General features: G+C 37.1%; 4 protein-coding genes and 1 pseudogene across 4 annotated transcripts; 2 read left to right on the top strand and 3 right to left on the bottom strand.

The window, feature by feature from the left end:
• Nucleotides 1–649: 649 nt before the first annotated feature.
• Nucleotides 650–3,748, bottom strand: LOC121750136 (probable transcriptional regulatory protein At2g25830). Its single transcript, XM_042144606.1, has 7 exons — nt 3,549–3,748; nt 3,302–3,465; nt 2,559–2,620; nt 2,038–2,194; nt 1,646–1,920; nt 1,187–1,307; nt 650–1,028 (listed from the first exon to the last, which is right to left on the bottom strand). Exons 1-7 carry the CDS (start codon nt 3,643–3,645, stop codon nt 936–938), a joined length of 969 nt encoding a protein of 322 aa, XP_042000540.1. The 5' UTR covers nt 3,646–3,748; the 3' UTR covers nt 650–935.
• A 2,234-nt stretch (nt 3,749–5,982) lies between these two features.
• Nucleotides 5,983–10,815, top strand: LOC121753006 (protein unc-13 homolog). Its single transcript, XM_042148136.1, has 5 exons — nt 5,983–6,616; nt 7,539–8,408; nt 8,665–9,120; nt 9,206–9,395; nt 9,488–10,815. Exons 1-5 carry the CDS (start codon nt 6,059–6,061, stop codon nt 10,414–10,416), a joined length of 3,003 nt encoding a protein of 1,000 aa, XP_042004070.1. The 5' UTR covers nt 5,983–6,058; the 3' UTR covers nt 10,417–10,815.
• Nucleotides 10,816–11,998: 1,183 nt separating this feature from the next.
• LOC121753008 lies at nt 11,999–13,931 on the top strand (annotated as a pseudogene).
• A 130-nt stretch (nt 13,932–14,061) lies between these two features.
• Nucleotides 14,062–16,834, bottom strand: LOC121753007 (ultraviolet-B receptor UVR8-like). The gene is made up of 5 exons (XM_042148138.1): nt 16,674–16,834; nt 16,419–16,595; nt 15,959–15,994; nt 15,725–15,849; nt 14,062–15,645 (listed from the first exon to the last, which is right to left on the bottom strand). The coding sequence occupies exons 1-5, from the start codon at nt 16,768–16,770 to the stop codon at nt 14,344–14,346; spliced, it is 1,737 nt and encodes a 578-aa protein (XP_042004072.1). The 5' UTR covers nt 16,771–16,834; the 3' UTR covers nt 14,062–14,343.
• A 5,564-nt stretch (nt 16,835–22,398) lies between these two features.
• LOC121751050 (GATA transcription factor 12-like) lies at nt 22,399–23,971 on the bottom strand. Its single transcript, XM_042145761.1, has 2 exons — nt 23,613–23,971; nt 22,399–23,315 (listed from the first exon to the last, which is right to left on the bottom strand). Exons 1-2 carry the CDS (start codon nt 23,853–23,855, stop codon nt 22,620–22,622), a joined length of 939 nt encoding a protein of 312 aa, XP_042001695.1. The 5' UTR covers nt 23,856–23,971; the 3' UTR covers nt 22,399–22,619.
• Between the last annotated feature and the right edge of the window lie 3,116 nt (nt 23,972–27,087).

The raw sequence follows: 27,087 nt of genomic DNA, 5'->3' as shown, positions 1-27,087 counted from the left end.
TAGATTTTTATATATATATAAATACTCTTATGGCAACTTGTTCTTGGATTTAAATTTGATGCCTAATGAAACTAAATCATCATGGTTTGTAGTCTTGATTATAGATTTTAATTGGTAATTCATCACTTTTTTTTCAATTATTTTAATTACATATATGAAATACTATAATGAGATGAATGATCCAACATACTTATCAGATTTGTAACACCCTCAATATAAAATCATAAACTAGGCTGTCAATATTTAGCAATTGTGGAACATTTTGAGTATAAAATTTATTCCTAAAAACAGCATCTGAAAAATTTTTTTGCTATTAGTGGATTGTTTGAAAAGTTCTACATTTCACAATTCAAACTATTTGGGCTCTTAATAAATGTTAAAGAAGTACTTAATAAAGTAATAGGGTGACAAAATAAAACGGTGAATTTGTTAATTAGTTAGTTTTTGGTTCTCAAATAAAAGAATTATGTAACCATGGTATTTTAATATTTTCCTAAATAAGGTATGCCATTTATATTTTCCAACTCTCAACATAAAAGTGGGCCTTTTCCAACTCTCAACACAAAAGGCCCAATTAGTAATTGGATATTCAAAGAAAAAGAGATAAATTGGTAAAAAAAAAATTAGCTACTATTATCGTACAAGAAAATTTTGGAGTAATGTGAAAAATAAAGATGCAACAAAAAATGTCATGTCATTACTTGTTTATTTTATTCTTTCTTTCTCAAATCAGCAAAACTATCACCATGAAATAATGAGCCTTCAATGAATATTCTGGCAGATATAGCACACTCATCTGGCAGCCACCGGAATTTGCACATCGGAGGGCAATCACGACGAGCCCATAAAACTCGCAGCCTCAAAATCTCAGTTAGAATGCTGAGCAGCTGAAAGAGAAGAAGAGGGCCATCTCAAAGATACCTAGAAGGTCAAAATCATTTCTGATCTGTATATACTGCATCAACATCATCTAGCTCGAGCAGTTTGGACGCCAGCTCCTTGTTTAACTCCATAGCCTCGTCATCAACCTGCAACCAAGAACGGTAACTACTGTAACCCTACACTGGGATCGGACACTTGAAACTACGAGAAAAAAGTCTTTAGGACTAGATCAGCAGAGATCATAATATTAGATGTTGAGTGAGGGTTTCATACATTACAAATTTGGAATCCTTTATTGGCATACCTCAACTGGTGTTATGGGGATAAGCTCGAACCCACCATCAGTTTCGAATGCAATTCCTTCCTCGCGTAGTTTTTCCAATATAGCAGTGTAATTCTCCATCGAACTTACTATTTTATAGTGTCTATGACAAAGAAAACAAGATGGATTAAAATACATTAACCTCGCAGTATATGCATTGAAAATTAGTACTACTACTATAATTCAAATGTTATGCACGAGAGAGAGAGAGAAGTTCTTGCTTCTTGGGTGAATCTAAAGCGTTGCTACCAGCAAAAGATAAATTATGACTACAAAATAGTGTAGTTTAACAATATATAGAGCATTTGGTTGTTCTGTTATCAGGAAACAACTATACATACCTAGTGATGTGTAAACAATACTGGGAGGAATGATGGCACATAAAGCAAATATGTAAAGATTGAAGATCATAAATTGTATGCAAAGAAAAGTTTCTAAAACCTTTCAAAATCTTCTTCCGAATTATCTGCATCCATCCAGGGCTCAATTATGTCCTCCGCGCCAGCATCTAAGGCAATAATAAGAAGCTCGTCTTTCTCAACATCAGAAGCCTTTACAGTCGCAACTCTAGCTCGTCTAAACTTGAACATAATCGATCCAGAATCTGCCATCTTTCCACCACAATCCTTCGCGACCTCCCTAATGGCCGCCACTGATCTAGTTACTTTATCTGTTAACACTTGAACAATCATTCCTACCCCACCATAGCCATAGACCTGTGAATAAAAAAATTTCATTTGTTATGATTACAAATCTTCCAAAAAAGTCAGTAAGAGATGATTCAGACATGCCTAGAGTGAAAAACAGCTACAGCAAGTAGTACACAAGACCACCTCATAGAATTTCTCAATGTAGGATTCCTGGCCCTTCTCTGAAGCTCTCTTAATGTTGCGATCTAATATATCCCTCGGTATATCAAGCTCCTTTGCTTTCTCAAACAGAGCAGCCAAAGCTGTATTAGATACTGGGCTAGCACCACCTTTCTTAACCCTGCAGAATTCACAAAAGAAAATCCATAGTCTAAATTAAAATACTGAAAAGCGAGAATCTTGGAAGTTGTTTGAAAAAGTGCAAAGATGTATAGAGGTGACGATGCCTATTATGCAAAAAGCATGAGGCTGTGATGGCTTAGCTCTTGTACATGGGTTAGAATGGGAGTTACAAGACAGTGAAAACAGTCATGATCAACAATAAACATGAATGAAAATAAATTAGCAAACACTGTGCATGAAATTTGAATAATGTGGATGAGTAGCTTCACGTTGATTTTTAAGGTATATGAGTGCTCTTCATAGTTGATATGTTATGAAAAGTGCCATATCATGTCGTCCGATAACTGTAGCAACTAACTTACGCAGATACAACTTCCTTCCCAAATCTAGCGTACAGCTTCCCCTTCTTAAGATCATTTTGAGTCTGCATTGAAGAAATAGAAAAAGAATCATAGAACCAAGTTGTCCTTAATTTTTCAGATATGATATGATACAGAATCAAATCTAAATCCACATAGATAAGTGTTTCTGGATGATCAGCTCCTTCTCCCTCAGTTACATAGTTTATCGGTCTCTGGGTTAAGCTTAAACTGACAGCCCAACTAACAAATTTAACGGCATTGCCTACTTGATAACTATGATCTCACAAATATCATGCATTGCTACAGAGAATAGCAATCAAAACTCTAGTAAGCCTAAGAATCAGCAGCTTCCTTTCTGAAACATGTTTTCTGGTTCGCATTTCAGCATTCGAGCAATGACGAGCAGCCAATTCCAATCTAAATCGATTCTAATCTCATCACACAATTATGAGTATGACTTAATTCTACATGTTAATGTGAATTCTTTTCATAGAGAGTAAAATCTAGCGTCCCCTTCATTCACAAATATTTAATCTGGTGAATAATTGACCATTTCCCCTAAAATACACATTTAACTTTTATTTTTCCAGATTAATTGAAGGATAGTTAATCATTACTAAATTGCACAAGACTAACCTAAAAATCTGTTACAACGAGCTCTGTGAAATCAATGTGTTTTAATCCCAATTGAAAAATTACAAAAATCAGAATGCCACGCACAATCACAGAGTTAAATTAAATACCTTTCTGCCAGCAATTTTACTCGATCGTCTGCCCATACACAGCGGCGCGCGAGTTGAGATCTTCCTCTCACAGCTACCATAATTAAGCCCTGAAAACGAAGCCCAATCTCCAGAACACGAGTACCTAGAAATTGACGATAAATTTCTTATCGAATAGCCATTTCCTGTGCCATAATAAACTGAATTCGTTAATCAAAATCCGACATACGCTGCAAAATCGATATCTAGAAAGCGGAAGGGTTTTAACTGTGAGGATGGAGAGAGCTCAGGGGTTTAACAGAAACCCCACTGGAAAATCGGGTGAGTATTGAACCAAAACCTCTAATTGCAGCTGAAGACGACATTTTTTTTTCTATATTCAGATGGAATCAAACCCAAAAATTCTTATCATTGTGAAAATTCCTTATCCTGGGCAACCAATTTTTATTCGTAAAACCATGGTTTTACTTTTTCCTTTTTCTTTTTCCTTTTTTTATCATTTTTCTTTCTCCTTTTTTTATCATTTTTCTTTCTTTTCTCTAATTAAGGTCGAATTTAATGAAGCTAAGGTGTCGGATTATTATACCAAAAGAAATGATATGCATGAATATTCCGCTACAAAATGAAAATATATGCGATATAAATAGGATATTCTGGAACAACATTTAATTGGTTAAAAAAACATTTAATATATAATCACGAGCATTGTTCCTCTTTTCAATATTGAGCCGATTCCTCTTTTTAATATTGAGCCGAAAATATGGCTGAAAGAATAGTCTTTCTTTACATTATATTTTCTCTTATTTTATCATTTTTTTATATTTTAATTAGTAATTATTATTATTATTTGTATAAAATATGCAAAAAATATAAGTGTGACTCATAATAAAGGAGCGGATGGGAGTAATAAATACTAGAAATGTTGCAAAGCCGATTATTGATTTGTTAAGGGTGTGAGCCCCACACTTTCACATATTATCAGCCAACTAAAGTCCAGCCAATTTCCCATGTTTTCCAGCTTCCAAATTACGTACTAGTACTAGTAAAAAAAACTTCACAAATAACGAGGAAAAGAGGCGAAATCCGACTAATACTATTCAACCGAGTTTGCGAATTAAGGCTGAAAGTCTCCTAGGGGTGGCGGGGTTTGAACCCGTGATCACAGGGTCACCACAACTCCACGCTTACTGCGCTACGACCGTTGGGTGCTAACTAAATTTTTTAATCATGCAATTTGGCAAATAAATTAGAAACGCGCGAGTGGTTTAATAGGTTGAATTTTTATTAAAAAACTATAATTAAAGTTTAAAAGTATTGGTATTTTTCACTTCACGAATCTGAATTCTATGTATCTAAGTTTGTAAATTCATTCAAAACTAAATCTTGATTGGCTTACTATGAATATATTTCGGCGGAAATAAAAAACAATTTCAATTAGTTATAAATATCCAGACCAATAATATTACTATATTTTAGTATAATTACAATTTCAGTTTTATTATGGTGTCTTATCACATGGGTGCTCGACTTGGTTGTTGCTTCAATTAGTTATTTTGGCTAATAATTGAGATGTATATTTAACTTGACAATCAACGAATAATATTTGATACTAAGTCAAAAAAATTAGGGTGGAGGAATACAAATTTAAATGTACTAACATTGACGGTGAATGCAACAATAGAAAAAGGTGTAATAATATATTATTTGGAACTATAATTATACATAACATATGGGATCTTAGTCATGCAGCATGTGTCCAATTATCCAAGGCCCAAGCCCTGTATTCAAATGAAATAATAATTGAAATTTTATTAGTATTATATATTAGTGATTTTTATAGTACAATAGTAATTTTTTTATCTGTAGCGTGTGTCAATGTAAGTTGATAAGGATGTGACACCAATGTGTCTATTTCTCCATTTTGGAGTCAAAATGATTTGTTACATTTGATAAATCATATCGTAAAATCTAGTAGTACTAGATTCACACCGATGCAAATAAGTTTTAAATTAAAATGTAATACTATAACACACGAAATATTTTTCTATATACTATACTCATATAACAATGATCGACATTCTTATAGAAGTACATGAAATATTAATTAATGATAATTAGTTACCTATAGCATGCTTTTTAGCAGATTTAGAGTTTATAGAATTTAATTTAATTTGTATATAGCATATTTTTGATAAATTATTTAGTGATAGTCACAATTATGCCAAAAAATTAACATTTGTCGATTATTGCTAAAAGTAGACACAAGACGACGACCAATTATACAAAAGAAATCATTATTCATCGAATCACCAACGTAGACTATAGCTGGAACGATGTGTGAAAATTGATACCCTTATAATTATGATTATGACAACATTAGTGATTCTGAGAGTATTCGTAATTCTGAAAGTATTGATAGTTTGATAGGCTCATGTTTATAAGTAATTGATACTTATTTCAAGTCTAATTGGTAAAATACAACTATTAGCATAATTACATAATTTATCAACTAAATTAGTAAAAAACCTAAATAAAAAATGCAAGCTTAAATAGTTAATTTTGTTTAAAATTTAGACTATTAACTCGTTAAAATATAAAGAAATTAATGCTTTTTTAAACCTTTAAAAAAGAAAGTGCTTGTTATTTTAATTTTCGAAAAGAAATGGTTGTTTTATTTGGAACGGGAAATAAATCTATCTTCCAAAACACTCACTCTCTCTCTGGTTTACTTTTTGTGACTCACCTTCTCTCTCTTCTCTCTCTCTACACAGAGCGACAATGGCGTCTCTCTTCAGAGACCGAACCTTCGGCCACTCCAAGAGAGACTCCTTCTCTTCCTCCTCCATCACCAACACCGCCGCTACCGCCTCTCCTTCCTCCGCCACCTCCCGCTTCACCGCCGCCGCCAATTCCACCGCTCTAACCGCTCTCCCCTTCCCATTCAGCGACCTAACCCCCACTCTCTCAGATGCCGACCTCCGTGCCACCGCCTACGAGATCTTCGTCTCCGCCAACCGCGCCTCCTCCTCCAGGCCACTCACCTACACTCCTAGCAACGGCCACACAAATTCCCCCAACAACAACAGCCCCGGCGGCGCCGCCTCGAATGCTAATCTGCAGAGGTCGCTCACGTCGGCGGCGGCGTCGAAGATGAAGAAGGCGCTGGGGATGAGATCCACCAGCTCGAAGCGGAGCTCCGATTCGGGGAATTCGGGCTCCGGAGGGAAGGCGAAGAAGCCGGTGACCGTTGGAGAGCTAATGAGGATTCAGATGAGGATCTCCGAGGCTGCTGATTCGAGGATTCGTAGGGGTTTGCTGAGGATTTCCGCTGGGCAGGTTAGGAAAACGCGTTTTCATTCCCAAACTGGGGGAAACTAGATTTGATTTTACCGTTTGGACTACTTATTTATTTTGACTGCAGTGATTGAGCTCGAGTTTGAAATTTTGTCGTTTTTCAATAAATTGTGTATTGATCTAGGGTGTGCAGTATCCAAACATTGGGAATTTTGCCTTTTAGGAGTCAAATAGAGATTTCTGTGTGTTTAATGCATGTGAGAATTGGATTCGTGTGCTACTGTGATCTACTTAATGTGCTTGGTGAATAAAGTGGATATTCAGTTAATGTTTGCTGATTTGTTGTTATTCTTCCTATTTTGGTATATGTTTACTCGTTTTTGTCTTCTCTCCAGTGTAAATCTCGGTTTGTTTAGTCCAAAGTCTTTGTTTTTTTTGAAGAGGCTGGGTATTTGCTGTAAAATGAGATTCTAAGCTGGAAAAATCCAACTTTGTTTCAAAGCTTATCACAGACCTTATTTTTGTAAACTTATGGGGTTTGAAGCAATTGGTGAAACAGCCTCATTGCTTGCATTTGATTATGCTCCAGCAGCAGCAATAGAAGGTGTTTTATGTGTTTTTTAGTATCTACTGGTTGGACTATTGCAAATTATTGCTAACTACTGATTAAATAATTTCTAATTGTTTCCTAACAGTGACATATCTTAATTTTTACGCTTCTGGGATGCTGACTTTTAACCTAACCTTTACTGATGTCTTACTATGCATTAAATGACATGCAATGCTGCATGGAACCTGCCTAAGTCTAGATGTCAGTGTGACCTAGAAGTTAGGCTGATATCTGGAGTCGTATCTGAATTTTCTTAACTTTTCTCTACAATATCTTGAGAAAAGTAATTTGATTGGTTTGTGTGGAGAATTAATTAAATGAAGATTTGTCCTTATATTTGTCCTTATTGTGTAGGTTGGGAGAAGAAATGAGTCGATGATTCTTCCACTGGAGCTATTACAGCAATTCAAAGCTTCTGATTTTACTGATCAAGATGAATACGAAGCTTGGCAGAAGAGAAACCTTAGAATGCTGGAGGCTGGTCTTCTGCTGCACCCTCACTTGCCGCTTGAAAGGGGTAATACTGCTGCTCAACGACTGCGACAGATAATTCAGGCAGCCTTGGATCGGCCGATAGAAACTGGGAGAAACAATGAGTCCATGCAAGTTCTGCGTACTACAGTAATGGCGCTGGCAAATAGGATGTCTGATGGTGCCCCACTTGAATCCAGCCACTGGGCAGATGGCTTCCCGTTGAATCTCCGTCTTTATGAAATGCTTCTAGAAGCATGTTTTGATCTTAATGAGGAGACATCCTTTGTAGAGGAAGTTGATGAGCTCATGGAGCTCATAAAGAAAACATGGGGAGTCCTAGGGCTGAATCAAATGCTGCACAATCTATGCTTTACATGGGTTTTGTTCAATCGATATGTTGCAACTGGGCAAGTTGAAAATGATCTATTATGTGCTGCTGACAGTCAACTTGCTGATGTCTCCAAAGATGCCAAAATGACTAAAGATCCAGCTTATGCTAAGATATTGAGTTCTGCGTTGACCGCCATGTTGGGTTTGGCCGAGAAAAGACTCTTGGCTTATCATGAAACATTTGACAGTGGGAATATTGATTCTATGCAAAGCATTGTGTCCATTGGGGTAGTGGCTGCTAAAATATTAGTTGAAGACATCTCAAATGAGTATCGCCGAAGAAGGAAAAATGAAGTGGATGTGGCTCTTAGCAGGATTGACACTTACATTAGGTCGTCCCTTCGCACTGCATTTGCTCAGGCAAGTTGAAGATATGATTAGTAATTTGAGGTGTAGTTTGCATGAAAGTGAATCCAAGACCATCATCACTTTCATGAAACTATCTTAATGATTACTGCATTATACAAAACCACCATGCATTATGCTCTAAAGACTGTTAACCTCTTTTATCTGATGTTACCTGAACTTCAATATTTGTCTGCAGTTCTCATTTCCCAGTTTCTTTAGTTATGGGCGATAGTGACTTCTATGACATGTTTTATATTTTGGTGTACAGATGATGGAAAAGGCTGACTCTAGCAGGAGAGCATCAAGAAATCAGCTAAATTCCCTTCCCGTCCTTGCCATCCTGGCCAAGGATGTTGGCGAGCTTGCAGTCAATGAGAAGGACACGTTTAGTCCTATCTTGAAGATATGGCACCCGTTTGCTGCAGGGGTTGCTGTTGCCACTCTACACGTTTGCTACGGGAACGAGCTGAAGCAATTCATTTCAGGCATTACAGAATTGACACCTGATGCAGTACAAATTTTGAGAGCTGCAGATAAGTTGGAAAAAGATCTGGTCCAAATTGCGGTTGAAGACTCGGTGGATAGTGATGATGGTGGAAAGGCCATTATTCGTGAGATGCCTCCTTATGATGCTGAAGGCGTGATTGCCAATTTGGTAAAAGCATGGATAAAGACGAGATTAGACAGGCTAAAGGAATGGGTTGATAGAAATCTTCAACAAGAGGTATAAACTCAATTTATGCATCGAGCTAGAGGTGTACGACAGAAACATGAACACTATTTGAATTTATTACTTTTCTACTTGATAGGATTGGAATCCCCGAGCAAATCAAGAGGGATTTGCTCCTTCAGCAGTAGAGGTTCTACGGATAGTCGATGAGACATTAGAGGCCTTCTTTGAGCTGCCAATACCGATGCATCCTGCAATACTTCCGGACTTAGTGGCTGGCCTCGATAAATGTCTTCAATATTATGCAACTAAAGCAAAATCAGGCTGTGGTAACGATGCTTTGATCTACATGAAAATCTCTTTCCTGATATATAATTTATAGCAATCAATGAATAAAATATAACTAACTGTCCATGTGCAGGATCAAGAAATGTGTATATCCCTACAATGCCAACCTTAACAAGATGCACTGTAGGATCATCGTTCAACTGGAAGAAGAAAGAGAAGTCGGCCACCTTGCAGAAGAGGAATCCTCAGGTGGCTACTGTCAACGGAGATAGCTCCACTGGGGCACCACAGCTTTGTGTACGTATAAACTCGTTGCATAAAATAAGATCAGAGTTGGAAGTTGTTGAGAAAAGAATAATTACCCTGTTGAGGAACTCGGATTCAGCCCATGTAGAAGATTTCTTGAACGGGCTGGGGAAAAAGTTTGAGCTCACCCCTCCCACTTGCATCGATGCAGTACAACAGTTGTCCGAGGGCCTGGCTTATAAAGTCGTCTTCCACGATCTAAGCCATGTCTTATGGGATTCTTTATATGTTGGTGATGTTTCATCATCAAGAATCGAGCCTTTCCTTCACGAACTTGAGCGAAATCTGACCATCGTGGCTGACACTGTTAACGAGAGAGTCCGTACACGCATCATAGCCGACGTAATGAGAGCTTCCTTCGATGGGTTTTTGTTGGTGCTGCTCGCTGGAGGCCCGTCACGCGCCTTCACCAAGCAGGACTCAGTGGTAATAGAGGATGATTTCAAGGCCCTCACACATCTTTTCTCAGCCGATGGGGATGGTTTGCCTGATGATATAATTGATAAATTCTCAGCCACGGTGCGAAACATCATCCCACTTCTCCGAACAGACACAGAGAGCCTCATTGATCGGTTCAAACGCCTGACCTTGGAAGCATACGGCTCCTCTGCCAAAGCTCGGCTCCCACTACCTGCAACGTCGGGGCAATGGAGCCCGACTGAACCCAACACTTTGCTACGAGTTCTGTGCTACAGGAACGACGAAGCTGCTACAAGGTTTCTCAAGAAAACCTACAATCTGCCCAAGAAGCTGTAAGCTGTCAGACACCATCAAATCTGCCATTACCTGGCTGGAGATCAGCTCTGTCAAAGGTGCACGCACGCGTTCGTGTTGAGTTAGCATCGTCTGCAACCTTCACCCCGGTGCAACTCGAATACCTACGGTTGCATCATTTTCTTGTACAGATTTGGAGTCCTAGAAAAAAGTTGGAAGGATGAATATTCCAAGGTTTGCTGTGAGATTGCATTTATTCATCTACACATCTATTGAAATTATATATTTAGGCAGTAGATTGACTGCATTATTGATTGATTGAATTGAACCTATATTCATTTGTTCGTTAATGGTTGTTTTTTTGTGTTTGTCTATATATGAAATTGGTGTTTTGTGATGTATTATACGCTGAATTTACGAGTCTTAATTTTTCTACATTCACATTTTTTGCAGTTTATCATTTTTCTTACTTTATTGTATCTTCCTCTCTCCTACTTTTTACCTCTTTCATACTTTATTCACACTACTTGAACTCAATAAATATAGAAGTATTATTTTTAAATAATGTTGCTTTGGGCTCACTCTGCTATTTTCCCGGGCCGACTACATGACTGTCGGAAAATCAATCATAGAATGTATTGATATATACTCTAAAGAGGCTATCTTTTATTAGATTAAACAAAATAAAATAATCTAATGTAAACGAATCAGCGTTTCTAACTTGAAATGTAAAATCCAGAAATGATCAAATTTGTGAGAATTCAACCCTCTTAACAACAGTACAAGGTTATACTATGATACTGTGATAAATTGCTCAAATTTGTCTGTGGCTCAAGTCTTTAACTAAAAGCCCAATCCAGATGCAATATTTGATCCTTACATAAACTATTTATTTTTCTTTCTGTTAAAAGTTATGTGGAGTACAGTATTACACATATATTTCGAACACATTTATTGTTGCTTAGATTCTTGGCTTTTGTCACGCCTTTGCTTCGACTTGAGATTACTTTCAATCTGCAAGTCTGATACAATTCCATGAACTTAAGCCGTTGACATTAATTTTGTTGACTTTTTTCCTTACTAACGAATTCAAGTTTTTTACTTTAAAATAGAAAATTATCCAAAAATTAAAGATTTACTTAACCTACAGGCAAGTATATATATTGGCCTTTCCCTATTGATTATTGCCATGTAAATGTCAACTTACCTTTCTCTCCACCGACTATTAATCGCTAATTCCAAAAATAAATTCTACAAAAATTAATGTATATTTTTAAAACAATCAAAACAATGAAATGATGATGATATTTTTCTAGAAAACAATCAAACATGTTAACATATTGAAATAAAACTATAAAATATTCTTATTAAGATCCATTAATAAATACGTCACACGTATTCTTGACATTACAATAAAAACGGTTGAAAATACACCCAACACACAAAATTGCACAAAAATAAGACTGACATAGGAAAAATGAGCCCAAAAAAATTGTAATCGTCTCATTAAAAGAGAAAAAAAAACATAACATTCAACGATGCAATGTCACAAATTGAAGAATACTAGTAGTACTACTATTAGACTAAAAGTAGATAATAAAACAAAAACAGCTTTAGTTTTCCCATATTTACGTAAATATAAAAACTTGTAAACCAAAACAAAACTCCCCACAAATTCCTCAAAGCAGAAAACTTGATTTACAAAACAAGATCGATCACGTATTATTACATCTGAAACAGCTAATGCCTGCCTAGATTGAAGGCCACATGATCCCACCATTTCTCTCCCTCTATAAAACAAGAACCTCATGCCCCCAACAACACACACCAACAACACACACTACTAGTACTACATTGAGGGATCACACACCACAAACCATGCTCCGCCTCGTTTTCTCGGCCGCCGTCCTTCTCCTGCTCGCTACACCACAGGGGGCGTCCGCGGCCGGCCCCAAGCCCAAGAAGGTCAAGTGCAAAAACAAAAACTACCCTTCGTGTCTCAACAAGGATCTCTACTGCCCCACTACGTGTGCTCGCGACTGCCTCGTCGACTGCAAGTCGTGCCAGCCCGTCTGCCCTCCCTCGCCTCCTATTCCCCCCCCTAAAGTGAGCAAAGTCAAGTGCAAGGACAAGAACTACAAGAAGACTTGCAGCCAGCAGCTCCTCTGCCCCGATGATTGTCCCTCCACGTGCGTGGCTGACTGTGTCTCGTGCAAGGCCGTCTGCCCTGCAGTTCCCCCTACTCCAGGCTACAGCCCGCCCCCGCCACCCGTGACTCCTCCTAGCCCACCTCCTTCATCACCACCGGTGGTGACTCCTCCTAGCCCAACTCTTTCGCCACCAGAGGCGACTCCTCCTAGCCCAACTCCTTCCCCACCGGAGGTGACTCCCAGCCCGTCTCCAGTTGTTGCCGGAGTTAAGAGAGTTCGTTGCAGAAACAGGAATTACCCGAGCTGCTACCTCATGGAGCACCGGTGTCCAGAAGATTGCCCCGGAACTTGTGAGGTTGATTGTGTCACTTGCAGTCCGGTTTGCAGTAAGCTCTCTCTCTCATCTCTCATCTCTCCCATCTCTCTCACACACACATTCATGTTGGTATTAACATTTCTTTTTTGCCACTTAAATAGATTGCAATAGGCCGGGAGCAGTTTGCCAAGACCCGAGATTCGTTGGCGCTGACGGGATCACGTTCTACTTCCACGGCAAAAAGGACCAAGATTTCTGCATCGTCTCCGACATCAACCTGCACATCAACGCTCATTTCATCGGTAGGAGAAATGAGAACATGGGAAGGGACTTCACCTGGGTCCAGTCGCTCGGGATCCTCTTCGACGACCATCAGATCTCGATTGGCGCCAAGAAGACGGCTACCTGGGACGACACAGTCGACCGCTTGGAACTCTCGTTCGATGCAGCTCCTGTCTTCCTCGACAAGGGCGAGGGCGCAAGATGGCAACCAGAATCCGCGCCCGGGATAAGCATCACCAGGTCCCTAGACACGAATGCAGTGGTGATCGAGGTGGAAGGCAACTTCCAGATCAAAGCAGCAGTTGTTCCCATCACCAAGAAGGATTCCATGATTCACAACTACGGGATCACAGACGAGGACTGCTTCGCCCACCTTGATCTAGGGTTCAAGTTTTACTCGTTGAGCGGTGAAGTGAAGGGAGTCCTGGGACAGACATACGCAAGCAACTACGTCAGCAGGGTGAAGATGGGAGTCAGCATGCCTGTTTTGGGAGGACAGAGAGAATTCGCATCTTCGAACCTCTTTCCACGGACTGCGACGTCGCTAGGTTCAAGGGGACACAGCTGATGAGTTCTTCAAACAATTTTCAGCATGCAAGCTTAAACTGTGCAAGCGGCCTTGACGGCCGTGGAGTGGTGTGCAAGAGATAAGTCAGTTTCATCGACACTATTTTAGGCCGCTAAATGTTGTCTGTCGCCATAAAAATATAATAACATAGTATCATATCCACACAAAATAAGCTTTTTATCCTATTATCCCTTGAATAAAAGTAACATGAAATCATGTTTATCTCATTAGTGAATCCAAATAGAAAGTATATATGTACCTTGAATCCGATCTCCTTTGATCAGGTCGGAACTCATACACTACTTGAGTCTTGAGACATAAAACAAAGCAACTGAAGCAAACAATACAGAAAATGTACAAAAACGTTTATATAAGGTAAAGGAAAAGCATTCTTATTCAATTTAATGCAAGAAATGCTGGACAACAAACCACGAATCACGGGCACTAGAAACTAGTACAATCATAATCTGTTGGACTATAGCTTTTTCGACATGAATACAAAGCCGATACCGTGAAATCTAGTCAAGCATGCATGTGAGAACAAACTTGACTCGGAAGGTATTAACTGCTACATATTGTACACAAAGATACTTGGAACGTAATAACCTGAGCCGCTGGCATCTGTACCCGCTATTTGCAAATCACGACTGCATTCATTCAGTTCGGGCGGTAGCCTGTGATTTAAGGCACTCCTTCACGATCTCTTGTATCCTTTTCTTCATCAGCTTATCTTTCACACCGGCAAGCATGTTACGGTAGAACATTTCTAGGTGTGCGAGTTTTCTCTGATCCGACGATTCCAGCATAGCCTCCCACTCTTTTGCAATATCAAATTTAGTGTTCTCCTGGAGAGAGGCGATCTCGTGGTCTTGGAGAGGCCTCCCAAAAATCGAGCCATGAAGCATGCTTGCATATCTTTCCACTACGGAAAGTTTTGACTGGAGAAGCTGCATCTCAGCCATTGCTGCGGACAGTCTTTTATCTGCGTCCACACTTCCTTCGGGAGTTTTTTCTCCAACTTGTTCGGTTTGCTCCACATTGTTTGCTCTGTCTTCTTTGAAATCCTCGGAGAGAAGCGGCCATAGTGCTAAGGTGGGGACGTAGCAATCGTCCGTCCTACCATTTCCAAGGACACCACTCCATCCCCTACCCCATGACCAGAGCTTATACCCGGAGTCTGCAACAAGAATCGTGTGGGCAGCACCGCACGCAACCTGCAAAGGCTCCGGGAACCGGGGGTCGTATACCCCATTGCAAGGAATCAATAAAGGAGAAAGAGCATCTCCCGCGTCTGCCCCAAAATACCTAGCATCGGGACATAAACCTAGGCCCCTCTCCATTCCCCAAGACCACACTTCTCCAGCAGACGAGACGACACTCGTGTGGAACAAGCCACAATCTACCGATACCAGGAACACACTCTCCGGCAACCCCTTTACGAGTTGAGGAGACGTTAGAGTTTGGGTGGTTCCGTGACCAAGCTGCCCGTTGTCCCCCAAGCCAAACGTCCAGCAAACACTTTCTAAAGTATCACTCGGTCTCTTCCTCTGAGCCAGCAGAGCTGTATGCGACTTACCACAAGCTATATCGTAGACCTCCCACGGGGATTCTAAGTTGAACGTTTCCACCATTGCCGGTTGCCACCTACTTTCCGTGTCGCCCAACCCTAATTGGCCGTTGCTGTTAACTCCCCACGAGTAGCACAGCAGGTTGCCGCCTTCATATGCCTCTCCAGCACTGACTAATGCAACAACGTGCTCGTCACCACACGCAACCTTAACAACAGTGTGTCCATGGAAATCCCAGACCGGAGCTGGCGCTGAGATACTTTCATGTTCAAGGTCTCCTTCCGATGATCCGGTCAGCGGAGGATGGGGACAGTTCCCCCATATCCACAACGACCCAATATCGTCTATCGCCAGTGACATCATTCCCCCAGCTTTGACAGATGAAATCTGCAAGGTTAAGTGAAAAGCTCAACAATTACTTCAGAGAAACGCTCGGGGATGATTGAAAACCACACCTAGATCACACCTTAAGTGGTTTCCCTCTCTTCGCTTCATATTCTTGTGCTGAAGAACTCGGGGACCCCAGTCCAAAGAAACCGTCTAATAAGCTAGGCACCATAGAGTTTTCTCCGGTAGCACCAATTTGGCCATCCGTATCGAGGTCAAGGAGCACACTTTGGGAATGAAATGAAAATATTCAAGACGACAGACATATCGATAAGTATCGGAGCACATATTAAGAACTTGTAATAAAGGATACATGAGCCATAACCCCATCCCCACACTGATCCATCATCTGCCATTGCAACAAGTTAGTGGAAAGGCAAAAGCAAACATTTACATACCACTATATTCAACTAATCACAATACAAACCACCAACAATTCCAAATTCAACAAAACTAAACAAATCAATCAAATTTCATAGCTGCAACTTGATTGTTACTTGCTTCAGATAGTCCAGTTTTATCGGTGTAAAGAATCTTGATATCAGCAACCATTCATCATAAACAAAAACCCAAGCAAAAAGAAAAAAACATCACAAATATAATATTCAATTTGTTCCACTAAATGGTAATGCCATTGCCACCACTAATTCTTGACAGCTGAAACAACTCTCAAAAATCTAATCTTTACCAAATCAAAAGAGTCCCAAATATCAATAACACCCAAAACATCAACCAAATACTAATATTGAAGTAAAAAAAGAAAGAAACTGAACCTGCAAGAGCAAGACTGTGATAAGCCCCAGCAGCAATTGCAACAATCTTGAGATTCTCTTCCCTTTCATCATCGACACCAAAGAATCTGACCAGAACTGGAAGGTTCCGGTCCTCCTCCGAACCGGTTCCGAGCCGGCCGAATGTCCCTCTCCCCCAAGAATACACCTTTCCATCACCTACACAACATTATATCCAAAATTCACACTTTACCCACTCAACTGCGTGAGAACGAGTGAGAGATAGAGAGAGCAGACCAGTTAGAGCGAGAGTGTGTGCTTCTCCAGCAGAAATCGCTACGATTTTGCGAGAAAGATTGGTGGACTGTATCGGGATTTCATCACTTTGCTCCATGTAGTATAAATTTAGAGATGGGGAGATAGAGAGAGAATGTATAATTTCACCTACAAAATTCTTTTTTATTATAGAGGTATGATAGTTATAATTATTTTTCATAATCACGAAATGATTAGTTTTAAGAAAAAAAAGTCCCTCGAGAAATTGATGTATATAGGTGGTGATATTATTAGAGGGACACGAGAAGCCGTGTGTGCTTTGAAATTTCGACGATAATATAAATTTCTCTATTTTCGTGATAAGGTTATAGATAAGCACAAACTATTATTCAAAATTGTAATTTCATAAGTTGTCATTAGTATGATTTATGATTATATTCCAAATATATAGTTTGCTAGTATTATTCTGTAAATAGTACTAGTATTTGTTTATTAGTATATGTGTCTTTATTTATTATTTTATTTTAATTGGAAATATATATTCTTGGAAATATTTTCCGTGTGGGAAACTAAGACTAGATAAAGTTTAAAGAATATTATCAAATGTGTCTGGACGCATCAACTTTTTGTTTGAAAATATTTAGAATTGCAAAAAAATTACCATTATATTTTACTCCGTGCGATCCCAACTAAATTGAGTCGTATTTCTTTTTGTATGTCCCAACTAAGTTAAGTCATTTTCATTTTTAACAAAAAAAATTCATTCAATCACTCTTACTTTATTCCACCATTTACTTTACTCTCTCTTTTATCTTTCCTATTTTATTCACCTCTAATGCTTTTCAACATAATTTCTTAATCTCAATGCCCAAAAGATTTGCCTCAACTTAGTTGAAACGAGGGAGTATTACTTTTTTAAAATATGGGCGGACGACGATTTTCCATATTCCATAAATGACAAATATCAGGATTAACTTAATCAAACACTTATCCGGATCATCGCACCCTTCACATAAAACTACAAACTGGGCCAAATTTTGGTATTTCTCACTAATTTTAAAATTCTAAAACATTATGAACTTTATATTCTGTTTGTTATTTCTCAACACAACTCAAATATTACTTCTTCGACGAAAAACTTATTCTACGTGGGCAAACATTAATTGTTTATAATATTTTAGAATAAGTTCGTGGCAAATATGATAAAAAAAACACGTAGAAAATCACGTTGATTTAGTAGTCCAAGTAAGATAAGAAATGCATGTAAGTTAGTCAGATATGGTGATTGACCTGCCATGGGAAATAATAAACAAAATGTAAAGTTTGTGATATTTTTGACCAACTTTAAAATTCATGCGAAATACTAAAATTTGACCAAAGTTTATAACTTTAGGGACCAATACCAAATTACAACTCCGGAAACAAGAAGAATTGAAATGTTTTTCGCATACTATGTTTATTTATGTCAATACACTCGATACCTTAGTGACCATTTTACACAAGCAAAAGTATAAAAACATATACTGTAGCTAATTTTATTGAAAAGAGACAGCTTCGTAATTTTAACTAAAATTCTCATTTTACTTTGATAAATTTTGGATTTTATACCTCGTCCATCTACGAAAAATGGACTTGATTGTAGAAAAAAAAACTCACCTCAAAATGATAACATAGAGACTAAAAAATACTTATATTAACAGATTTGGGCCATTTTATTGTTTCTTAAAACGATAAGCTCCAAAATTGGGCCATTAGAATATAAGCCTGTGAAAATTTGATGCCCATTTAAGCTCAGTGTAAATTGTTGGGCCCAATTTGTTAGTACTTTATTTGTAAAGTCTTGAATTTGTATTTTAATGGATGGAGATCTATTGGCATTCTCACATAAAACATACACATAAAGTTTAGAGCTTTTTAGTGAGTCTAATCTAAGTGGGAGGAAAATGCATTATTTTTTAAATTTTAAAAATATACATAAATATTTATTTTCACAACTTCAACTATACCATAAATTATACTCCTATGCTTACAGTCAAAGTGAAAAGGTCTCTCTCAACCTCCCATGGCTGACCATGAGTTGGCTTTAAATTTAGTTGATGCGCAGTCGTGCAATTATTCAAGATTTAATTTTTTTTCTTTCGAAATTTGCATTATTGAGTTTCAATAAAAAAAATGGTCATCTCGCATATACTAAATTGTAGTAACAAATTTGAAAAATCAATTATGAGAAGAAGAAAAAACATGTATGTGTCAGTAGCATGGTGGAGGATTGGAGACAGACTTTTTGCAATGAACATGGAAATATCCCTCATGCATGGGAGCCCATTGTATGCTTATACAGTACTTTACGATTATATATAAATAAATAAATAAGTTGTTTAATTTGTCTTACTAATTATCTTTTAAGTTTTAATAAGACTAATCGTTCAGTTCAAAATGAATCCAAATCACGTACCGATTACATCTTGGATTTTCTCTTTAAAAATTGAGTAACGTTGAAGATAGACATGCAACATACTATATAGGAGTATATAGAGACAAAATGTAGTAGAATCTATTAAATCGTCACCCTATTGGACGTATCTAGATTATGATTCTTGATTAAGCAACGTATTTATTTATTTATTTTTAACTTTTTTAAATATAGTCACATGAGTTGAGGTAAACACGTCGTTTCATAGATACCAAACTAGTAGAGTGGATGAAATGTATTAATATATGTAAATATTTATAGATACATGAGTTGAGGTAAACACGTCGTTTCATAGATACCAAACTAGTAAAGTGGATGAAATATATTAATATATGTAAATATTTATTTATACTTGTGTAATCGAAAAAAAAATCTTTGAAACTCAAGACTTTATGCCATATACTATACACCAAGAACAAGCAAGTTTAAGTAGTGCAATTAGTTTTTTTTTTAAAGAGGCTAAGTAGAAACTAGAAAATAGAGAGTCAATTGCAAGTTATAGGAGTACACCTTATATGACAACAGAAGGTTATATGTGGACATCATTGTCGATGATTAATTGATATCATCTACTTCTTCTGTTCCAACCAAGTTGAGTCGTATTCATTTTCGGGATGTCCCAGCTAAGTTGAGTCTTAATTTTTTTGACAAAAAAACATACAATCATTTTTATTTTATTCCATTACCTACTTTACTCTCACTTTTTATTTTTCCTACTCCCTCCATCCACAAGAATAGGCATTTTGGTTGGGCACAGATTGTAATGCACAATCGGTAAAATATGAGAGATGTAGAAAGAAAAAGTAATTAAAGAATATATTGTTAGTGAAGAATGAGTCATACCTCAATACAAAAAAAAAAAAAAGAATTTCCAAAATTAGAAAAATGCATATTCTTGTGGGATAAACTAAAAATGAAAGAGTGCATATTCTTATGGGACGGATGGAGTACTTTATTTCCCTCTCCTACTACTTTTTAACATAATTTCTTAAACATTTCTTCATCCCACTAAAAAACTATTAATCCTAATTTAGTAAAAACAATAAGTAAAATATAAATTTTGAACTAATATAGTACAACTACTATGAGTGATGCATGAGAGGTGGAGAGACTAGGCATCATACATGTGATTACTGCAAAATGCTGCACCTCATAATTAATGTTAAAAACAAAATAAATATGCTAAATTATTCTTTGATCCACCACTATCTTTTCAGCTCACTGTCACTTTTATTTTTATTGAAATAGTTTAATATATATTCTGATACTCATATTATAAGGTAATACTGTGCTACTCAAAAAAATAAACCTTGCTGCAGAGGACAATTACAGTACATGGTTTCAGAATTTTATTGTATATTAATCAGAGTATTATTAAACTAGTACACTGTTAGTCAGCAGATATAATTTAAAATAATAAGATTCCATTTAATTAAAATAGTAGCTAGCCCTATGGATCAGTGTAGCCTGGGATCGCACATATGGTACCATAATAACGAATTACACACATACAACAAACTAATTTAATTATAAATAATCGCAAAAATTATACTTATGCAATACACTAATTCAATTATAAGTAATCACAAAAATAAAACAATTTCAACTTGAATTCCTATATTACAACCAGCGAGCAAAACATTTTACCCTATGCTAGGATATCCAAGAGAAAATCTAATAACTTTCTTAATGAAATTTCTCTTAAGATTAGTCAAAATATAAATTAAATTCACAATTTGAATTTCTTTTATAAATAATGAAAAAGTCCTCTTTGGAGTTTAGATTTGAGAATTTTTGAACCTCAATTTATATCTAAGTTCTCTTCTTATATTATAAATTTTGTACAAATACCCAAAAATCTGTCAAAGTACTATCCTTAAATAAATGTATTACTTTTCTAATCATATGAAAAAATAATCAAAATCAAACTAGAAAATTCACCTTTGCTCAAGTTTTAAGAACAAAAATCTCTACCGTTTTCTGTCCTTATTAATTTACGTTAAATACAATTTTATTTATTGAAGGAGAGTTAGATCAAACTTTAATAAAATTTCATCCTAAAACAAATTTGATGTGTATCCAACATCTCCAAACCTAATTCTGAATGTGGAGCATTAAAAATTGGAAACTCAAAAAAATAAAAATAATAAAAAAAAAAAAGTGAAGATTGTGGATTCTCACATGGAGTGCATGGAAGTAGGCACGTCTGACTCAAAAAAACTTCCACTTTTCAAATTTAATGTATTTTTTTTCTCGAAAATCAATGCATTTCGGTGGTAGAATTGATTTCCTCGCTTAATTAAAGATATAATTGTCTTTTTGTATGCTGCACAAAACGAGGTAACTATTGATAAACACTAATCCAAATGTTACTTATATAACCAACAATGGTGAAAAAACAATGAAACAATATGTACTATATGGAGTAACATTCTCTGTAAATTTCTCTTTGAAATTCACCACCCAATATAACTTCTTCACTGAAATTCATGCATCTAAAAACTGCTTATTCTTTTTTTCTACATTTAATTTAAACTTCTTGGAATAATTTTATTTTGGGTACATGCACATTTTTCGTTCACTTCAAATTGTTTTATTATGGAAGAAAACATAGCAAATTATAATGATTAATATATTTATCAACATAAAATAAAAGGATAACCATGCTATGCTTCTAAATTTTACCAAATTATGAATTCTCCTGCAATTTAACATAACCTCTTTTTGCACAATTCCAAAATGAATAATTGTGATTTTCATGTTGTAATTCAAATTGATTGTCCCACATACCAATAAAAACTTGACAAAATTCGTACCTAGATGTTTTTGGAATTCATTTATTTATGGTGTGTTTTCCCTATTTTTGAATTAAAATAGCTCCTTGCTTCCTTGTACTATTTACTTTATACATCAACAATTACTCCTAACTTTGTCGCAGGTGTTAAATAGGTAAATGCAAAAGTATTGAACAATGCCGACGCTACCAACATACATGTATATTGTATCGATTGGTAGTTCAATTTGAAATAAATGCACGGAAAAATAAATGTTTGTCGCATGACTAATAAAACTAGGCGGCAACATTATTATGGTGGTGTTTGATTTCCTAAATAAAATAGTAAAATAGTATAAGATACAAATATACTACATATTTAATATTTGGATACAATCTTACAAACCGAACACCACTACATAGGCAATATAATATTCAACAAAAAATTATTCAAAATGGAAAATGCAAATAAATATGAAACTCTTCGAGTAACGAAAAATTGTTCAATAATTATTTTCTCAACTACACTTCAATTTAGGACATTAGCCTTCTTTTCTCCTTTTTTTTCAGGCCTATACTATTTTCTTTTCATTTGTAATCATGATAAATCTAAAAAACAAAAGCCCGTCAAAATTCGATGAGATTGGATTCGATTGTCCTAATAATTAAAAAAAATCTCGACGAAAAACACTACCAAACTAAATCAAAAATTAAAAAAGCCCTAAATCAGCTGGCGAAAATCCGGCCCGATGTGTTGATGGATCAAGTAATCGTCGGCGTCATAAATAACGCTTTGGTGGTGGTGGTGGAGGAACTGCTGCTGGTGGTGCTGCGCCATCACCACCTCCTTCTGCCGCCGCAGCTCCAGCACCTTCCGGTGCGAGTTCGAGTGCTTCGTCAGCATAAAAGTCGGGCTGGCCGCCGGCCTGTACTCCGGCACCAGCCGGCCCGACTTGTACCTGACGCCGCACGCGTTGCACAGCGTCTTCGGGCCCATAGGCCCTGTCCTCCACTGCGGCGTCTTGTCCGTGGCGCAGTGGAGGCACTTCCTCCCAGGGCCCGGGGCCTCCTTCTTCCGGGCCGCCTCGGGCTTTTTGCCCGCCACGCCAGACCCTGAAGAGGATGACATGGCGGGTGGTGCCTCGGGTGTCGGGGACACCATGAAGAGGCGGGAGGTCCAGCTGCCTGGGGCGGCGCGGGAGCGCTTGCTCCGGGCCTTGCCCGGGACCGGCATGTTGGAGAGGAGGGTCGGGCCGGTCTGGGCTGGGTTGGGCTGGAAATTGTAGTGTTGGGCCTGTGGGGCCTCGTTGGTTCGGGCCTTCAAACCTTGAATTAGGTGAAGCTTTTGCAAATCCTCGCTTGAAAATGATTCGTCCACGAAGCTCGATACCCATTCCAGCTCAGCTAATTCATCATACTGTAAAATTTTCAAATAATTAAAATTAAATAATCAATTATTACTAAATTTTCCTACGCAGTATTTTCTATGGAATGTTACATTCTCATTTTTAGTTAAGATACAAGCTAAAAAGTAGAAAATTCACACATAAATAAATATGAAAAAAGTAGAGAAAAAAGTAGAGAAAAAAAGAGAAGATATTTAGGTGCTAGAGTTCAAGGAATGCTAAAATAAACATTAAAATTAAATTTCTAATAAAATCAAGAATTTGATTAAATTGAAAATATAGGTAATTGCATGAAGTAAATTACATACCGGCAGGGGCAGTTCATTAGAAATGACGTCAGCCGCGTGAAAATAGGGGTGCTCGGCGGTGGCGGCGGAGAAAGTGGAGTTGCAAGAGTTGTCAAGAGGGGCGGAGGAGTCGTCGGCGTCAATGCAGTCGTCGTTGGGGAAGTGGAGGAGGTCATCGATGACGAAATGGTCGGAGGTTTTGGCGTTCTCCGCCGTGAATTGGGAGGTGTAGTAATCTGTTTGGAAGAATTCTGGGGTTTCCATTGGAATTAATTAGAGAAATGGAACAAGAATGTGTGTGTGTGTGTTTTAGTGTGTGGAAAATTAGGAGAGGAGAGTGGGAAGGAGAGGAGTGAGGGTAGGGGTTTATTTGGGCTTCAAGGGAGAGGGCACCTAAAAAATTGGAATTTGAATAGGGAAATTATGGCTTTAAAAAGAGTTTTGGGGTAAGTTAGTTTATTTTTGTAGTATAGTAATATTATGGCATGTGAGTAGAGGCTTTTGTGAAATATAATTATATAGAATATTGGTTTAAAATCCTAATACGAGATTCTCACAATATTGTGTCGCCTCCTATCTTTATGCAATTATATGTTTATCTACTTCTTATCTCTATGTGATCACTTGTCCCACATTTCTTTTCTTATTTGTGCCATGCATTTGTATAAGTTTAGGGAAAATTGTAAAAAAAGTTTGATTATCTCGTAACTCTACCATTTTGGTATACACAGTTTTTCTGTATGCTACATCATACTCAACTTCTCCTAGATTTGAAATTGGGAATAATTAAGAAAAATGTTAAGGTTATAATATAATCAATTATTTTTGCGAGTTGCTTGATTGATAACTTGGTCGTTTCCCAACAATTTGCCCTGTTTTTATTTAATTGATTTGGATAAATAGTTTGCTAGCTACTCCTACTTCATAAGATCAAGGGTTCACATGTAATGTGCATAAGAAACAACATTACAAATTCTCATGATATAACTGACAAACTAAATCAGTGAAGTGAACCAAGTGAAAATTCAATAGCCTAATTTTTACTTTAGCTGAACCAATATTATTATTATTATTATTATTATTATTATTAGTACTTTTTAATTAGGGAGACAAAGTGAGGGATGGAGTTTGGTATATGGGGGGTGTTATGATGGGAGCATGTATAAAATTGGTGGACCACGTGAGGTGGTGGTCATGGTCTTTACTTAAGAACTAGGTCACCTTAAAACGTACCTTTCTCTTTCAAACTCAAAATAATAAAAACAAAAACTTACCCTTTTTTCAGATGACAACGTTATGGGACCATCCAAAGTAGGGGGGGCTCGGTGCTATGATTTTATGCTTAATTAATTAACAAATTATTAGCATTAATTTGGTCAATGATTACTTGTAGATTCATGTCACCGTGTTCTTCTAGTCTGAGTCTTAGTGTTACATTAATTTTCACGGTATCGGGAAAATTAAGCACATTTAATTGGTTGCATCACATTTAATTTTTTGGTGATAATTGATTAATTGAATTGCCATAGAGGAATTTTGGACGATTATGATAAAAGGAATTGAAAATAAAGAATTAATCTTCGGGTTCATTTAAATTTACGATTGTAATGATTATTTGAATAAACTTATTTTGAACCGATTTATTGGTTTTTTCCTTTCCTTCAACTTGGTTATGAAAAATAATAGAAAATGCTCAAACCGGGCTAGTTCACATGCAATGATACTTGCATTATGACAATGCACATAAATTCATTGTGTCTGTGATTTCATTCTTGAATTAATGCAGTTTATTTATTTGCGAATGAAACAATCAAATCTCGGTAGATTCAACTAGTTTATTAAACTAACCCAATTAAAGTATACTGTATATATATACACATAGTTGTAACTAAAATACTTTAAGTTTGTTAACTTTGATAACTAATCAACACATTATACGTATAATAAATGTCAACACAATGACTTCGTCGTGACATGCCAAAATCTTGATTTAATTCATTTAATTACACAGACTATAGTGGGGCATCATTATTTCAGATAAGTTTAACAATAATAACGCCAAATACATTCACAATCATGTAATATTTGCTTACAAGTTAAATCGTTGTTCAAAGTAGAACTAAAAAAATGGAAGAAACACAATCTGTTATGTATAGTAAAAAATGGATTAAATTTTATACTACATTCCTAGTAAATATTAGTAGAAAAATAGATTGAATTAAGAAGAAAATTAAAAGTTGGCGAGAAGTTCACGTGATAAAGGGTGGAGAAAGTGTCAGCTAACCATGTGAGGGGGCTAAGCTTGCTTACAAAGCTAGAAATGGTAATCAATGCCAGGTGGTGAGATCTGATTGAGTTTCGTATTATCTTCGATGCTTATCTTAGAGCATCAGCAGGGGAGCGGAATTCCCCGCGGAATTCTCAAAAGCACCTCCTGCCACGTCGTACGGATTTCCCACTGCCCTGTCACGTCGTACGGAATTTCCACTGCACAGTAGCGGAATTCCCTGCGGAATTCCCGACGGAATTCCCACATAAAAAAAATCACAAATTCACAAATTAGACAATTTCCGGAATTAAACAATCTACGGAATTAAAATGTCGAAGCGAATACGGAGAAAATGCAACCACTTTATTTAAAAAAAATCATACTTCATTAAAAAAAAATACATAATTACTAAAAAAAGTACATTATTATAAAAATAAAAACCGGCTTCTCACTCCTCGGATTCCTCGTTGCCAGTCCTCTCGCCGTCGGCGCCGCCGCCCCCCTCGCCGTCATCGTCCGACATCCCGTCGAACCCCAAATCGCGGTGCATACCGTCGAAGAGGGGCTTAAGCTTCCGCTTGTAATGGGGTCAGTCGCTTGACGCCATTCAACCATCGCACGTAACAAGGTTTCATGTGCGGCGATGCGGGCGAATGAGGGGTTCTCGGGATCGTTTCGGGGGGTGCTGCCGATTGAGCCTCGGCGGATCCGCTGGTGCTTCCCGTTGACATCCGCGCCGCGGACTTCTGCCCAACCGGGCGACGGCGGCGGGCCGACGATGTTTGATTATAATAATTTTGAAATACAGAAGGTTCACAAATTAGGCTTAGTTTAAAAAATAAGGCCTACTTACCAGCCCATTTCCCATATCTTTCTTTTTCAAAGAAAAATTGCTCCCTAATGTGTTCTCTCCCTGACTCCAATAAGACCGTCGCCCAATATTGTCGCGGCATCGTCACATCTCTCGGCCCGTCATTTTTCTTGTCTAACCCAAATACAAAAATTACCAATAAACTTTGTATTGATCTTTATCTACACATGCAAATTATTTCTTTATTATTATTATTATTATTATTATTATTATTATTATTATTATTATTATTATTATTATTATTATTATTATTATTATTATTATTATTATTATTATTATTATATTTGCGTAACTATTAACCTTATCTATGAGAAATGATATGCTACATACCTTACGTGAGCTCCTTATGTGAGCAC

This window comes from Salvia splendens, chromosome 10, assembly GCF_004379255.2.
Source record: "Salvia splendens isolate huo1 chromosome 10, SspV2, whole genome shotgun sequence".
In the NCBI taxonomy this organism is placed as follows: Eukaryota; Viridiplantae; Streptophyta; class Magnoliopsida; order Lamiales; family Lamiaceae; genus Salvia; species Salvia splendens.
Note: the sequence above shows the minus strand (reverse complement) of the source record. Positions and strands in the feature narration are given on the sequence as shown.

Bases quoted from the DNA above. Each gene is read 5' to 3' on its own strand.
- LOC121751050 (XM_042145761.1), bottom strand. From the start codon at position 23,855: ATGGAAACCCCAGAATTCTTCCAAACAGATTACTACACCTCCCAATTC. The intron at 23,316-23,612 runs GTATGTAATTTA...AAAATTTTACAG, and splicing joins CTAATGAACTGCCCCTGCCG to TATGATGAATTAGCTGAGCT.
- LOC121750136 (XM_042144606.1), bottom strand. From the start codon at position 3,645: ATGTCGTCTTCAGCTGCAATTAGAGGTTTTGGTTCAATACTCACCCGA. The intron at 1,308-1,645 runs GTTTTAGAAACT...TCTTTGTCATAG, and splicing joins TCGGAAGAAGATTTTGAAAG to ACACTATAAAATAGTAAGTT. The intron at 1,029-1,186 runs GTATGCCAATAA...TCTTGGTTGCAG, and splicing joins TCCCCATAACACCAGTTGAG to GTTGATGACGAGGCTATGGA.
- LOC121753006 (XM_042148136.1), top strand. From the start codon at position 6,059: ATGGCGTCTCTCTTCAGAGACCGAACCTTCGGCCACTCCAAGAGAGAC. The intron at 8,409-8,664 runs GCAAGTTGAAGA...TTTGGTGTACAG, and splicing joins TTCGCACTGCATTTGCTCAG to ATGATGGAAAAGGCTGACTC. The intron at 9,121-9,205 runs GTATAAACTCAA...TCTACTTGATAG, and splicing joins ATAGAAATCTTCAACAAGAG to GATTGGAATCCCCGAGCAAA.
- LOC121753007 (XM_042148138.1), bottom strand. From the start codon at position 16,770: ATGGAGCAAAGTGATGAAATCCCGATACAGTCCACCAATCTTTCTCGC. The intron at 16,596-16,673 runs GTCTGCTCTCTC...AATGTTGTGTAG, and splicing joins ACACACTCTCGCTCTAACTG to GTGATGGAAAGGTGTATTCT. The intron at 15,850-15,958 runs GTATCCTTTATT...ACCTCGATACGG, and splicing joins GGGATGGGGTTATGGCTCAT to ATGGCCAAATTGGTGCTACC.